This window comes from Ahaetulla prasina, chromosome 8 (genome assembly GCF_028640845.1).
Source record: "Ahaetulla prasina isolate Xishuangbanna chromosome 8, ASM2864084v1, whole genome shotgun sequence".
Lineage (NCBI taxonomy): Eukaryota > Metazoa > Chordata > Lepidosauria > Squamata > Colubridae > Ahaetulla > Ahaetulla prasina.
In genome coordinates, this window is record NC_080546.1 from 69,785,968 (window position 1) to 69,801,702 (window position 15,735).

A 15,735-nucleotide genomic window follows, 5' to 3' on the forward strand; every position below is an offset into this window, starting at 1 on the left:
CTACAATAAATTTTCATATAAATAAAATATAAATAAATTGGGGTTTTTTACTGATACTCAATTTTTCTGCTTACGTGCAGGCAACTGATTTTCAATGAAATTCATATTAGCATAAATTCTGCTTTCATTTCAACCATAAAGCTTCCATCTTTAGCTGAGGTGGCACAGTGGTTAGAGTGCAGCACTGCAGGCTACTGCTAGCTGCAGTACAGCAGTTCAAATCTCACCAGCTCATGGTTGATTCAGCCTTCCATCCTTCCAAGGTGGGTAAAATGAGGACCCAGATTGTTGGGGGCAATATGGTGACTCTGTAAACCGCTTAGAAAGGGCTGTATATAACTCTAAGTGCTATTTCTATCTTACAATAAAAGGAAATAACTGCTTCCCATACTAAAAGCAGTAGTTAAAGATGAAAATAGACACTGATTAAATCCTAATGTCAGTCCCAACAAATAGGAAACATAAAACTATGAAATATTAAGGAAACATATTTTTTTAAAAAAAATTTCAAGAAAGGACACATACATTTAATTTGGCCATGTAATTTTAACATGTTTAGATCTGACTAAATTCCAGACAACCCAATTTGAAAACATTCAAAAGATTAACTTGGTATTTCAGAAAGTATAGTATTACTTATCTCTGTATCATATAGTGCATTTACAACATTTCATAGAAAATGAAATAGCTGCTTTTGATTTTTTTTTTTTGATTTTGAATAAAAATATTAGTATATCTATTTTTTTAAAGTCTGGAAAGCTTTAATTTTAACAGTTACTGGAAAAGTTGGAGTTTTACAGATATTATTATCAGCAAGAGCCAGTTTGGTATAGTGGTTAAGGTATCAGACTAGGAATAGGGAAAGCTCTAATGCTGCCCTGAGCACAAAGCTAGCTATGTGACCTTGGGCCAGTCACTTTCTCTCAGCCCTAGGATGGAAGAATTGGCAAATCACTTCTGAAAAAATCTTGCCAAGAAAACTGCAGTTTGAGGCAGTCTCCAAGAACCTGACACGAATGAATGGAAGGCAAGAAATGCAGGGCAATAAATTCATCAAAATGTAAAATATTTACAACAAATGTGCAACCATGTTAAGCACACACTCTTACCAAAAACTACTATTCAATCTGTTTCATATTGCTTAAACAAGAATTGCTAAGAAGTTATATACGAAATAACTTTCAATGTTAAATTTGGCATTAAAGTTGTACTTTCTTAGAAATCATCAATATTTTAAAGCCCCAGGAACTATGCCTTTCAACAGAATTTTTTTAAAAGGGAGCACACAATTAAAAAGAACTTTAAACCTTTCATTTCTGCAGTAATTCTGCATGTCAACAGTGAATACCATGTCATCTCAATGGGGCACATTTTCTGCTTTAGGCTATTACATTACAGACTTGGTAATGCAGTTTGAGGGTGGTCCTTTAAGATGTCTGCCACAATTCTGTGATACGTTTATTCAATGGCAATTCTACTTTAGCGTCTTATTCAAATACTTTTAAAGATTACTTCAATATTGTTTTCTTTTGGAAGATGTTGATGGGAAAATCATTATTTCGTCAGATTGGCCTTTTTAGAATGGAATGCACATACTTTATTTGGCAAGAATGCAAAGTGTATAAATACATATAAATACATACATAATGACACAAAAATATAAAACTAAAAGCAGTATTTTAATCAGAAAGACATCTCACATGTATTTTAACATAAAAATGTTCAAGAACAGCAGTACTTCACTGACGGAATTAAAAAACAAGATGCAAGCAAAAGATGACAGCTATAAATTTAGTCTGTTTCGGACTGGTCAAACATCTACAAGTGAGTTTAGACAAATTTGCTTATTTATTATTCCAGGTAATACGTTTATTATGATTTAAAATTTCATTTGAATACATTTTTCCCCCACAGAACTTTGTGTTTCCTGTTTCACTTACTGTAATTATCACTTACTTAATTATTTACATTAAGGCAGTGTTTTTGAATTCATACCAAAAAATAAGCCTCTGAAGCAGAATGAGAGCTGTTTCTAAACAGTCATTCACAGGCCTTCTTATAAGTATACAGCAGTATTGCAGCATATAAAGGAAATTTTAAAGGCAACCAAAAGGAAACTATTTTCTGGTGCAGCACGCAGATAAGGGACATGTTTTAACAAGAATCTGTCCTACTGATTCAACAGTGTACTGCCTAATGTTTTGAATGACATGAATCCTGTGCTGAAAAAAATGGAAGACAAACAGGTGGAACAAATCTGCCCTGAAGGGTCACTGCAGCTGTGCCTCATGTTCCATCATTTAGAAAGATTATTTTACTAGTCAGGGAACTACTTTTGTTTTTTGTTTTTTAATTATGTTCAAGAGTATAAAGAGATAACTGCTGGGTCGGACTAAGAATCTCTGAGTCCACAGTAGCTTCTACTTAGCTTACACTCTATAGCTTTAGATGGATTACTTTCTGGGTAAGGACTACAGGTTTGCAGTTCAAAACACGTATGCTCCATGGATTTATGAAATCCTAAAATGCATAAAGAAGTCAGCAGCGAAACAGGTTAGACAAAGAATGTCAGGACAGAAATCTATTAACTGGCAGTTTGAACAAATAGGGACTTTGCACTGAAAAACTATTTCAGTCCTCTTTTCTACTGGCTAAAGCACTATCATTAAAAGGTAGGGGTAACCATAACAATCACTATCAATTGTAGAGATAGAACTCAGAGCATATAGTGACTGTCCCCAATAATTGAAATGAGGGTAGACATATTTTATTTATTTATTTATCACATTTATATAGCTGCCCATCCCATGCCTATTATTATGGCTGGACTACAATAAAAACAGACCAAAAACAAACATTAAAATGATATAATAAAACATCAATATTAATTTTAAAGACTAGGAGAAAAAGTTATCTTGAGAAATACAGTGTAGTCATCTCCGCAATTCTTTGTTTCCCTGAGATCCCCAAGCCTGCTGACACTGAAACAAGCTTAGTTATCCTCTGGGCTGGTAAATAAATTCACTAACATTTTCTTAGACCATTTCTAGATAGTCTCAGTCTACATTCTGAAAGTACTAAACAGCTTCAGAAATAATCATTTTACATACATGTGCCATCAATTAATGGTTTCATGCATGTACAATTTGGTTTATCAAGGGCTTTGGATGTTCAATAAAAGAAAGAAGAAAAAGCAAGAGAAACAAATTATGAATATTACCTCTTGATTTTCTGCCATGAATGTAGGCTTTCCCGAGAAGGTGCCAAGCTGGTTTGTATAGGTCTTCCAAATCTAACTGCCACCTGTCAGGCTCAAGATACCTGATAAGTTCTTCTATGGTACTAAATGCAGCAACAGCATTGTTTAGCAATTCTAATGGTAAAGCTGATGGTGGCAACACTGTTGGACTGGCTGGTTCAATGTGGAGCTGCAATGAGAGAAAATAATCTCTGTATGGTGTCTGTAGTTACAAACAATGTAATGTAATTAAGATACATAATTTCAAAATATTATAAAAGCAAAAAACACAAAGATGAACTGCTGTACATTTATTTACCAACCAGTAATAAAAAACCCTAGAAACTGGCTGTTCTGTACGTCATCCAGAAATTAAAGACTTCACACTCTTACCTCCAAAAGCAATTAAAATCTCATTCTAGTGTTAGATAAACTATTCCAGATTAAAGCTAAATCTTATGCATCTACAATGCACCCAATCTTATCCAACAGCTGAATGATGGGCAGAAATTTATTATATGGGAATTAGGAATGGAAAATCCTGCCTGTTAGGCCAGATACTGCAGCTTTAATTTTAGAAATGTCTGAAGCTATTTCAGAAAAATAATCAGCAGAATTGTAGAGAACTCTGGAGAGAACATTGTATTAGTCATGAGTGGACAAAAAAAAAAAAAAAAGAAACTGCCAGGTTTCGTGGCAGTTATCTTGCAAATACCAATTATCTAGCATAATAGCAGAATTCCAAGCAACACTACAGGTTTGACCTACTCATATTTTCCACCAAATGTCACCTGTAATCTGCAAAGAGCAAATCAAAATGTGAAAATCAGGGAAATAAATATTGAAGTGGGAGGCTCATTGGAAGGAAAAAAATACCATAGTTTGTTATGATGATAAAAGAGGCAAAAACAGTGGCAGGAATCCCAAAGTTGGAAAGTAAAATAATAATAAATATTAACACCCGGAAGTAGGGAATGATACAGTTAAAATAAGACCATTGCTATTTTACCTCTCATGTCACATATTCATCAAAAAATATTCAAATATTTGAATATCTCATTTTTTTTAAATCTAGAATGCTATATATATTTAATTTACCATGTAAAACACATTTAAGTATTAGATAGCTCCAAATAATTTATGTCAGTCATAATACTATGTGTGAATAGGATAGGAATTAACTCATAGGTAAATATGCTAAATTAACAGCTCCTTGCAGTAAAGCCAAAAATGACAATTAGTTTTGGATTAAGTGGAATTTCCTGTTCTGCTATTTATACAATATTTTCCTGCACAGATTTGAAGCTATCAAAATATAGCAGGGTTCAGTGCACAACAAACCTTTTTCCTGCAGGATCTTTGTGCTATCATTAAAATCAATAATATCTATATTCCGAAAGCCTAAATGGAACACAAATACTAAAATAAAGATTGTCATTATTCTTCATATATGGAAACCTCCAAAGCCAATAAATTTTATATTATTAGAAGCACTTAATGAAAAGTCAAAAGATAATTTGGGATATTATCTATCAATTCATTTATGCAGCAGTCAAATAGAAGACAATCACATTGTCTTGAAACTACAAACTAAGCTAATGCTTAAGGTACTATTCACATCCAATGCTTTAAAAATGTTATATACTAAGATACACTGCAAAAAACCTAAGGAGATATTGTGGTACTTCCACAAATGAGGAGCATAAATATGTCATGGGAGAATTTTTTAAATATTGAATTCCTTATGCACTCCAACTTTAGATGGAAGAACTGATACAGAAAAAATTAAATTCACTGAGAAAATACATTAATATTCTCTAGAAATAAATAATGAATTTTGAGGTAATAGCATGCATGTTCATTCATATCTATGCCTGTGTAGTATCTTTAAAGAAACTGTACATTCATTGAGATTGGCAAAAAGCAAAGATAAACTAAGAATCCACCACAATTTTCAGCAGAAGAAATTTATGACCTAAAAATCTATCCTAACAAGTGACTGTTGCATTCAAATTATTCTTGATCCTAAAAATGATTTTTTTAAAAATATTATCAATATCAAGTTTTAAAATAAACCATTTTCCCACTGTGCTTGAAAGTAACATTAACAGTAGCATTAAATACCAAAATCTATCTTTTATATCAAAATTAAATGAATTAAGAATTAAGAAACTGATTTCAATCTCATAAAGTGAGTATAAACTACTGGTATGTGCAAAGCTGCTTTGTGCAAAGGTATGAGTGAAGACAATAACTTACTAATTAAAATCAGTGTGCAGCAGCACATGCATATTATGTTGGGATTGTGTCTGACTAACAATAAATGGAAGTGCTTGCCCTGACTTCAATGAAGTATAAAAAACAGCAGCCAAATTTTAAAATGTGATATTTTAATTCTTTTGCTTGAGTTGCAAATCAAGCTTCAGTAATTATCAATCTTCAAATGTCTAGTTACTAAAATAAACCTATGAATTATTTTTGAAGTTACATTTGAAATATATGTATTTTGTGTGTGTGTTTTGCAATAATTTTAATGTTTTTAATTATTTCATTCCATATATCAACTGACAGGTAAAAACAAATATTCTGTATTTTCTTTACCACAAACTTGTCCAATGTCCACTTCTGGTTTCCATATTCCATCTTCACTAACTTCCACTAGTTTTAATTTATTTATTTCCCTTAACAATTAATCAATTGTTTTAATTCTATTTTTATCACATCAGTGGATTTGAAGGAGGAGAGATAATACAGGATTTATTTTTTGGATTAAATCATTAGACTTTTGTATGAAAAATTCATGAAGCAAAATGAGCATTTGCTTTTTAAGAAAGCATTTTATTTAATTTCAGAGAATAGCATTAAGGATGAAGAGATTTATGTACTTCTTTATAGGTTGTTCCATTGTGATAATGATCCCTTGGTTCCAACTTCATCTAACTGAAGATCATTTTTTTTAAAAGGAGGATAAAGTGTAATGAAACTTTAATCTTAGGTTTACAAGACTAGAATGACTTTGTTGTCATAGAAATGGCTTGAAACATTTAGAAATGTAAAGTAAAAAGTTGGAATTATATATATTTTTGTATTCTGCTGTGCTGGAAAAAAAAAATCAGAACTCACTACTTTTTTTTGCTTTTCTTCCCCCCCCCCACACCTTTTGCACTTCTTTAATGTTTCCAATTTTTGTTTCTATTTGTATTTTGTTTTGTAATAAACTTTAATAAAATATCAAAAAGAAAGAAAAAAGCATGAAGCACATGTTTTTTAAAGGATCTGACATGGAAGTTTTGAAACTTAAGAACAGACTGTTCAACTTATCTTTTCTTATCATAGTCTACACATGAGTGAGTGTAGTAAAGTCAGTGTAGTGAGATCAGCCATAATTAAAGGATGCCTGGGTGACATTTTAAAATTACTCATATAAATCAAAATAGGGGAAACCTTATCAAAGTTAAATTAAGTGGCTGACCACAATATGCTGGAACTTAAGAACAAGTTTGTTTTCTCGGATTTCTTATAGCAGCCTACTTGTGAACTGTGTACTTTGGACATTCCCACCATGGTATGACTATAACTTGTTGCTGGCAATCCTTACGATTTATATTGATATATTGATCATCAATTGTGTTGTAAATGTTGTACCTTGTTGAACGTATCTTTTCTTTTATGTACACTGAGAGCATATGCACCAAGACAAATTCCTTGTGTGTCCAATCACACTTGGCCAATAAATTCTATTCTAATTCTAATTCTAATTCTAATTCTAATTCTAATTCTAATTCTAATGGTATGGCATTATCATATATCACAGGAAGGATGCAGTGATCCAGATGAAAAAAATGTGTATTGAAATACAAAATGAAGAAAGATTAATTTGACATATCCATCTAAAAGAGATACTGTGCCTATAATATAGCTAATTCTTAAATATTTTTGAACCACAGTTAACAATTCAAGAGAATAAACAAGAAAATTTTACATTGTCATAGTCTAATTATTCTATTTTAAAACATTTCTCTGCATATAAAGAGTAAATTCCAAATTTATTTGCAATGAATTGTATAATTAATTGCATTTTGTCTTGAAAATATTTCTCTGTTTAGTTTCTGGCTGGACACAAATCAGTATGCTATCTTCCTTGTTTTTTTATAATAGGTAGCATAATACAATATGATTACAATTTCCAATGTGATACTCAGTTGCTATTGAATTATATCAGTAGTTAAGAGAATAGTTATTATAACCCTTTCAGGTTCCAAGGTTTCAATGCTGAAGCATTAGTGTGAAAGCTGGCATTCAATACTACATATTTCCTTTCATATTTTATATATTTATCATTTTGTGATAGCAAATAGCATTTTGAAAAACTTTGTAGATTGAATTCAGATTGTGTGTGTGTGTGTGTGTGTGTGTGTGTGTGTGTATGTATGTATGTATACGTATAGGCAAAATAAAGAAAAAAGCATAAAAATATATTTGCTGACATCAGAAGAATAGCAAGAATCAACCAATATTTTGCTTCATATGTCTCTATCATCAGTAACTCTGCAATCTGATTCTGTTTTAAATAAAGTGGCAGCAGTGTGTATTCAATGCTTTTTCTTCTGGTCTGGATTGGTCTGCACAGAATTGGCATATGCCAAATGTATTTTGTTGTGGCTGATGTTGTTCATAACAACTCAAATATTTCTTGGAATTGGGCAGAGAATTCTTCAAACATTCTGACAGATCTAATTGCATAAGAAAGGTGTTTGGATATGTCTTATATGGTGTGGGAGAGGAACGGAGAGAGAGGGCAAGAGAAAGTCTAAATAAAAATGTGATTAAATAAAAAAAATGAAAGGCACTCAAGGAACTACAGGCAGCACACAAGAATTTAGAAACTGGTGTACAACAAGAAAGGCATGTGAAGGAATTCAGACCAGCCATTCATTATGTAAAATCAAAAGATGGGAAGAGGGAAAAAAAGGGGTGGGTGAGAATGAAGGCCAAGATTTTTCTACCATTTAGCTATTTTTCAAACCCACAAAACAGTAACTTTTAAAAGGATATGGGAACCGCTATAAAAGCTGAAAGGAAATACACAAAGTGCTTTTGCTGAAAGGATTAATTTGAATGTCACTGTGTTTGTTTTCCTATGCATGAGAAGAAAAAAATGACTTAGGAACCTTTATAGTTCATGATTATTTTACTTGAGACATTACTATTGCTACCTGGAAGAAGCAACATTATGATCAGAAATAAAAGCTGAAATTTCTAATTAGAAGTGTGGTATTTAATTAAAAATGTCTTTTTAGAAATGCACAGTTCTTATGATTTACTAAAATTTCTTTGCAGTTTTATCTGTTACCAAAACTGTTTTTGAAAAAAACACTTGTAAATAAAATAATGTATCTTTATAAAGTATACTGTATGTACATGTATAAATTCATACTTAGTACATCTCTAGAATCAGTATCCATTAACATTTCATCTCATTTCTGCTCATACACACAATATATTATCCACAAGATAATCACATACACACACACATTCAAGTGCAGTAGTTTGATAACATTTTTCTGAATTTCTGACATATGGCTTGTGTTCTGTACCCAGTTTTTTTCTTTTTCATTCATTTTTTCTTTTCTAATGGCATGAAAAATTGTATTTTTAAGTGTTCCAAAGAATTTGTAACTTCTCAACAAATGAAAGTCAGTATTTTAAATTAAAAATTGGATTATTTTATTTGTTCTTCCTTTTGCTAATACCATAAAATTTGGAAGAGAGTTTACTTTTTAAATACATTGCTTGAAATCATTGACTTTATCAGAAAAATCTGTCTTTTGATACCTTACCATTATTACTTAAAGTAGTATCCAAACTTAAAAGGTTTCTGAACAAAACTGCAATTATCTGCATGCTAGTGGCATATGTAGTATGCTGTAAATACAGTTAGACTTGTATCTGATTTCTGTATCAGTTCCTCTATCAATGTTACCCACAGACCAACATAGCATCCCTCAAAGCAGAACCAAACTCTGATTCAATACTGATTGTATCAGTGTTCATGATAACTGATGCCTTCAATGTTAATAATTTTCAGTTATATTAGACCAAAAGAAGAGGTACAAATCCATCTAAAATTTAAAAATGAAAAAAAGAAAGAAAGAAAAACCTTTAACTAAGGAGACGGGGTTTAATCACAGCTGCTAAGTCCAAGAATTTGTCCTGGAACTAACACTTAATTATGTTTCCTTAAGCACATGGCTTTGGTCCTATTTCTCAAATATCTGCAAAATCCTGGGACATTTATTTCCAGAGTATTATTACAACGGAATCAATAGATAAACCAGTTGTGACCAATCAGTCAAATATTTATTTTGGGCATAGACCAGCATAATTGTGATATACTCTTGAAATGATCTTCTCAACTTGCTTCCTGTGTCTGCGTCTGAGATCAAGGACCTCAAAACCCAAAAAAGGACTACGACTCAAAAGAAGGTTTCTTGCCTAGAATTATTAAAGAGAAAGCAGGGATTAGTAAACTCCAATTTTGGTTGCCCACTATTAAAAGCTCAGCACATTTCTGTATTTGAAATAGGAAGAAGATTGGACTTTGCCAATTCCAGTTTATATAATATCAACTTGTTAAATATAGTCAACAAATCTTTGCTAACTATTTCTACTTAAAGATACTGGATTAGTTTAAAAGTGAAAACATCCTTGCTGAAGAACAGATTAAGCTTCTAAAGGACTAATACAATTTCCAGCATTATTTCATTCTCCACCACTTGGCACAAAAACATTATTCCTGGCCTTGAGGCTCACTTTTCACAGTCATCATCAATTTTAGATCTATTTTTTATTTAATTTGAAGACAGAAATTGTGAGAAAAGTTAAGGGTATACTCAATATATAATATTTACTCATACAGTTCTCCATTCCACCACAAGTTTAAAAATCATGTTCCCTCTGGAGCAATCTCCCAGAGGTTCTCTCAGCAATGATGACTTAGATTGTTTTCTATTTAACTTGAATACCAGTTTAATAATCCAGATGAAGTCTATCCCCACTCATCTCGTTTCTATGCTAGCAGGCTAACAAAAATTCATGTGAATACATATGGAGACAGATTGGTTTAAGATAGAGAAAGGAGTACAACATGATTGCATTCTCTCCCCCTTTTTATTCAACCTGTATCCTAAAATAATCATGAGGAAGCTAGATCTTGAAGAATAAAAAATCAGGGTAAAGCTAGGTGGAAGAAACATCAACAATCTTTGATAAGCTGACGATACAACTCCTCTCTCAAAAACAAAAAAAAGCGTAGAACTTCAGATCAAGAAAATCTATCTGAACGTCATAAAGACTAAGCTCATGACCAGTGCAAGGAATAGAAACATCAAAATAGAAATTGATGGCTGAAGAGATAGAATGTGCAGAGAAAAATCACTTTCCTAGGGTCACAGATTACTCAAAGCAGTGAATGCAGCCCAAAAATAAAAAATCAGATTGTACTGGGTCACACAGCAATGATGTACATAAGCCAAATATGGAAAAGCAAGGACATCAGCCTGGTAACCAAATGTAGGTTAGTCCGCTGTATTGTGTTTCCCATAGCTACCTACAGTAGTGGCTAAAATTGTGGAAACCTTTTGGGAAAAGTGTATTTTGATGGCTAATAACACCACTTTTTTTTCAAGTAGTGCCATAAAATTATATATCAATGGAAAGATAATTTAATTAAGAATGTAATGCAATAAAGTTTGTTCAATTATCTGTATTCTATGAAAAGTTATAGCCAATTAACCAGAAAAAGAAAGCACAACTTGCTTAGGTTGATATCACACAGCTTTCCTTCATCTGATTGTAGCCAATGAGCATGAGTATTTAGAGAGCCATTCAGGAGTCATCTTGTTTTGGCAATGAGCCAATCAGATCACAGTAGGATTCAGTTATTGATGTCATGTATTGAAGCTCAGAGGAGGACATTTGTCAGTGTGTAATGTGATACTATCAAGATGGTTGGGTTTTTTTGTGTTCTTTCATTTAGTGAGCTTGTAACACGTAATAAAATTAAAGTAATGGCGCAAAGAGTTGACTGGCCTCCGAAAAAACGATGTAAAATAGTATTATTAAGTGAACAAGGCTACAGTTATAAAGAAATTAGAAGAAAAATCGGTGGAAACTTAATCAAAGATAGTATTTCTAAGTTTTTGAAGAGGTGTAAGGAGACTCGGTCACTACAAAACCACAATGGTAAAGGCAGAAAAAGGTGCACAACAACAAATGATGATAGAAGAATTAAGAGACTGCCTACGTGACAGAAGAAAATCATCTGGGTATATACAAGATGAAATGGCACAATGCACAATGTGAAGTTGAGTGCAAGGACTGTTTGGCAGACTGCAGGAATTTGGCCTAAAATCTAGAATTCCACAAAAAAAGCCACTTTTATCTCTCAAACAAAGGTTGAAAAGCATTACATTCTTGATTAAATTATCCTTCCTATAACTTTATGGTACTACTAAAAAAAATGGTGTTATTAGCCATGAAAACTCAAAAATGCACTTTTCCAAAAAGGTTTCAACAATTTTGGACACTACAGTATGCTTGTGAAAGCTGGACCTTAAAAAAGCAATAAATCAACTTGTTTTAGATATGGTGCTGTAGAAGACTCCTTTGTATTCCTTGGACAATAAAAGTGACTAACAAGGAAATACTGGAACATAAACCACCAGACATATCACTGGAAAGAACTACAGGTAATCCCCTGGATACAAGAGATCCTTTAGTGAATTTTCAGCAGAATGAATTTATTCAGAAAGGGTACTTACGTTAGAATTTCAAAACTGTGATAAAAAACAGGCCTCTGTAGCCATGCGACTTGGATTCAGTCACTGCTTCAGCAGCTGCCATTTTTAATTCTGTGATTTGCCTGTGCCATTCTGGGTTAGGATGCAATTTCCTAAAGCCGGCATTTTTTTTTTGTCCCTGGTCACATGGCTAAACAAGATTCGGTGAATTTTGCAGCCAGCCCAGCACCAAGTTTATGCCTGTGCTGACTGTGCTTGAGAACTGGGATGCTGGAATTGCTTATCTAAGTATTTTAAAATATTCTTTTTTGTTACTCTATAGTACTGTACTGTTTGCAAGCACTTTAGGAACTGCTCTGCTTCTTTTTAAGTACTGTACTGGACTATGACTAAAAAAACCAGGTTTTCTGATTTACCAAAACAAATGATTTCTTTTGTGATTTCAAAACACAACTTTTCTCTTGTGAATTCTTATCAGAAAAAAAAAACACACTTAGAAATTGTTTTCCATGGACCAAACTTAGACCATTTCATTTCCCAAATCTTAATGGCTTAATATCTAATGTTAATCTACCTACAATTGTATACAGTTAAGAGAAGTTAAGTCTCAGTAAGCTATATCAGTAATAAACTTAGAATTATAGTTAATTTAGTTAATTTTCTTTAATATGATAAATAAATATATGTGGTGATTCCAGTTTTAGTTACTAAGCAGCTGCCCTATAATCTTCTGAGTATTTTGTGGCATTCCCAAATTTTATTATGTCAGTATTCAATTGGGAGATAGGAGGAAAGGAAAAGGGAAAAAAGGGGAAAAGATTCACATTCATAGAATTAGCATTTTTTTATATCTCCCAATTGAATACTAACATAAGAAAATTTTGAGAATGCCTGAAGTATACAGGAATATTATATTACGATGATACATGAAACAAATCAGTTCAGTAATACAGGACTAATTTGTAGTTACAAGAGAAATCATAATTTCCATCCATATACAGAGAGCCCTTGACTTATGCCTGATTTAATATCAGTTCAAAGTTATGACAGCCCCGGATGAGGTTCATTACATTCTGTAAAGCATTATTTATTTATTTATTTATTTATTTATTTTATTAGATTTTTATACCGTCCTTCTCCCGAAGGACTCAGCCAAATTATAAAACCACACAATATACAAATTAAAACAGAAACTTAAAACCAAGCATATTACATAGATGGCCGAAATGTAAAACAATCAATTTAAAACCCTAAAGTTCATAAATAGCCCCAATTAAAATTTAGTAAACTTTTAAGCCAGTCCCGCTTGAATAAATAAATGCATTTTCAGCTCACGGCGAAAGGTCCGAAGGTCAGGCAATTGGCGTAAACCAGGGGGAAGTTCGTTCCAAAGAGTAGGAGCTCCGACAGAGAAGGCCCTTCCCCTGGGGGCCACCAGCTGACATTGCTTGGCGGACGGCACCCTGAGAAGACCCTCTCTTTGTGAGCGTACGGTCGGTGGGAGGCATAAGATAACAGCAGGCGGTCCCGTAAGTACCCAGGCCCTAAGCCATGGAGCGCTTTAAAGGTGGTAACCAAGATCTTAAAGCGCACCCGAAAGACCACAGGAAGCCAGTGCAGACTGTGCAGGAGTGGTGTTACATGGGAGCAACGTGTGGCTCCCTCTATTATCCGCGCAGCTGCATTCTGAACTAGCTGAAGCCTCCGGGTGCACTTCAAGGGCAGCCCCATGTAGAGAGCATTGCAATAATCCAAACGAGAGGTGACAAGAGTGTGAGTGACCGTGCATAAGGCATCCCGGTCAAGGAAGGGGCACAACTGGCGGACCAAGCGTACTTGGTAAAAGGCCCTCCTGGAGACGGCCGCCAAATGATCTTCAAACGACAGCCGTCCATCCAGGAGAACACCCAAATTGCGCACCCTTTCCATTGGGGCCAATGACTCGCCCCCAACAGTCAGCTGCGGTTGCAGCTGACTATACCGGGGTGCCGGCATCCACAGCCACTCCATCTTGGAGGGATTGAGCTTGAGTCTGTTTCTCCCCATCCAGACCCATACGGCTTCCAAGCATTGGGACAGCACTTCGACAGCTTCGTTGGGGTGGCCCAGGGTGGAAAAGTACAGCTGCGTGTCATCAGTGAACAGATGGTAACTCACCCCAAAGCCACTGATGACCTCGCCCAGCGACTTCATATAGATGTTGAACAGAAGGGGCGAGAGAATCGACCCCTGAGGCACCCCACAAGGCGCCTCGCGGTCGATCTCTGCCCCCCTGTCAACACCGTCTGCGACCGGTCAGAGAGATAGGAGGAGAACCACCGATAAACGGTGCCTCCCACTCCCAAACTCTCCAACCGGTGCAGCAAGATACCATGGTCGATGGTATCAAAAGCCGCTGAGAGATCTAATAGGACCAGGGCAGAGGAACAACCCCTATCCCTGGCCCTCCAGAGGTCATCCACCAACGCGACCAAAGCTGTCTCCGTACTATGTCCGGGCCGGAAGCCGGACTGGAACGGGTCTAGATAGACAGCTTCATCCAGGTACTGGGGAAGCTGCCATGCAATCTCCATTCATTGTAAAGATTCACTCTGCCCTCCTCCCATGGTCGCATGGCAACTGGCTCTCATTTATGACTGGTACCCCACAAATATGTAACCAATATTTGCCAACTTTTCTGCTGGCTTCCTGTGGAAATCAATGGAGAAGCCAGCAAGAAAGGTTGTAAGCAGAGGGGATAGACAATATGAGGTATGTTTCCTCATTGTGAAGTCTGTTTCCTCATTTCCCAACCTCCATTCAGGGAGGAGAACCTTTGATAGACTTCAGGAACAGACCTCGTATGATAGTTTATTTTACGTAAAAGAATAGAATTTTATTGGCCAAGTGTGATTGGACACACAAGGAATTTGTCTTGGTGCATTTGCTGTCAGTGTACATAAAAGAAAAGATACCTTCATCAAGGTACATCACTTACAACACATAAGGATAGTCATAGGGTACAAATAAGCAATCAGGAAACAATATCAGTATAAATCATAAGGATACAAGCAACAAAGTTACAGTCATAAGTGGAAGGAGATGGGTGATGGGAATGATGAGAAGATTATTAGTAGTGCAGATTTAGTAAATAGCTTGACAGTGTTGAGGGAATTATTTGTTCCCTAAAAAAAAAAATCAACCGTTGTTATATATATAAAACATATATATATATATATAGGATGTACGGAAAACTTGAAGTCCAAAGAGCTACCATCTTATGTGACCTCACATTCCTACACAACTGCTGAGACAATAACATGATCCCCACATCCTTCCAACTAAAATTCCATTCCAAAACCCCAGCCACCGAAAGAATCCTGAAAAGAACAGAATTAGCCCTGATCAGAAATGAACTCCACAGAAAAAGATTCCTACTAGACCAAACTGATCACTTGACGACCGTCTCCAGGAGAGCTTTTTATCAAGTTCGCCTGATTCGCCAGTTGCGCCCCTTCCTTGACCGGGATGCCCTATGTACAGTCACTCGTGCTCTTGTTACCTCTCGCTTGGATTATTGCAATGCTCTCTACATGGGGCTCCCCTTGAAGAGCACCCAGAGGCTCCAGTTGGTTCAGAATGCAGCTGCGCGGGTGATAGAGGGAGCCACCCATGGCTCCCATGTAACACCACTCCTGCGCAAGCTGCACTGGCTAC

At 34.9% G+C, this 15,735-nt stretch overlaps 1 protein-coding gene across 3 annotated transcripts in view; it reads right to left on the reverse strand.

Annotated features, from left to right (window-relative positions):
* The window catches only part of PDGFC (platelet derived growth factor C), a 149,629-nt gene that overhangs the window by 4,886 nt on the left and 129,008 nt on the right, over positions 1–15,735 (reverse strand). For all 3 annotated transcript variants that reach the window (XM_058192473.1, XM_058192474.1, XM_058192475.1), the window contains one exon: positions 3,221–3,428. In XM_058192473.1, the coding sequence (XP_058048456.1) occupies positions 3,221–3,428 (208 nt within the window). The remainder of the gene's footprint in view (positions 1–3,220; positions 3,429–15,735) is intronic.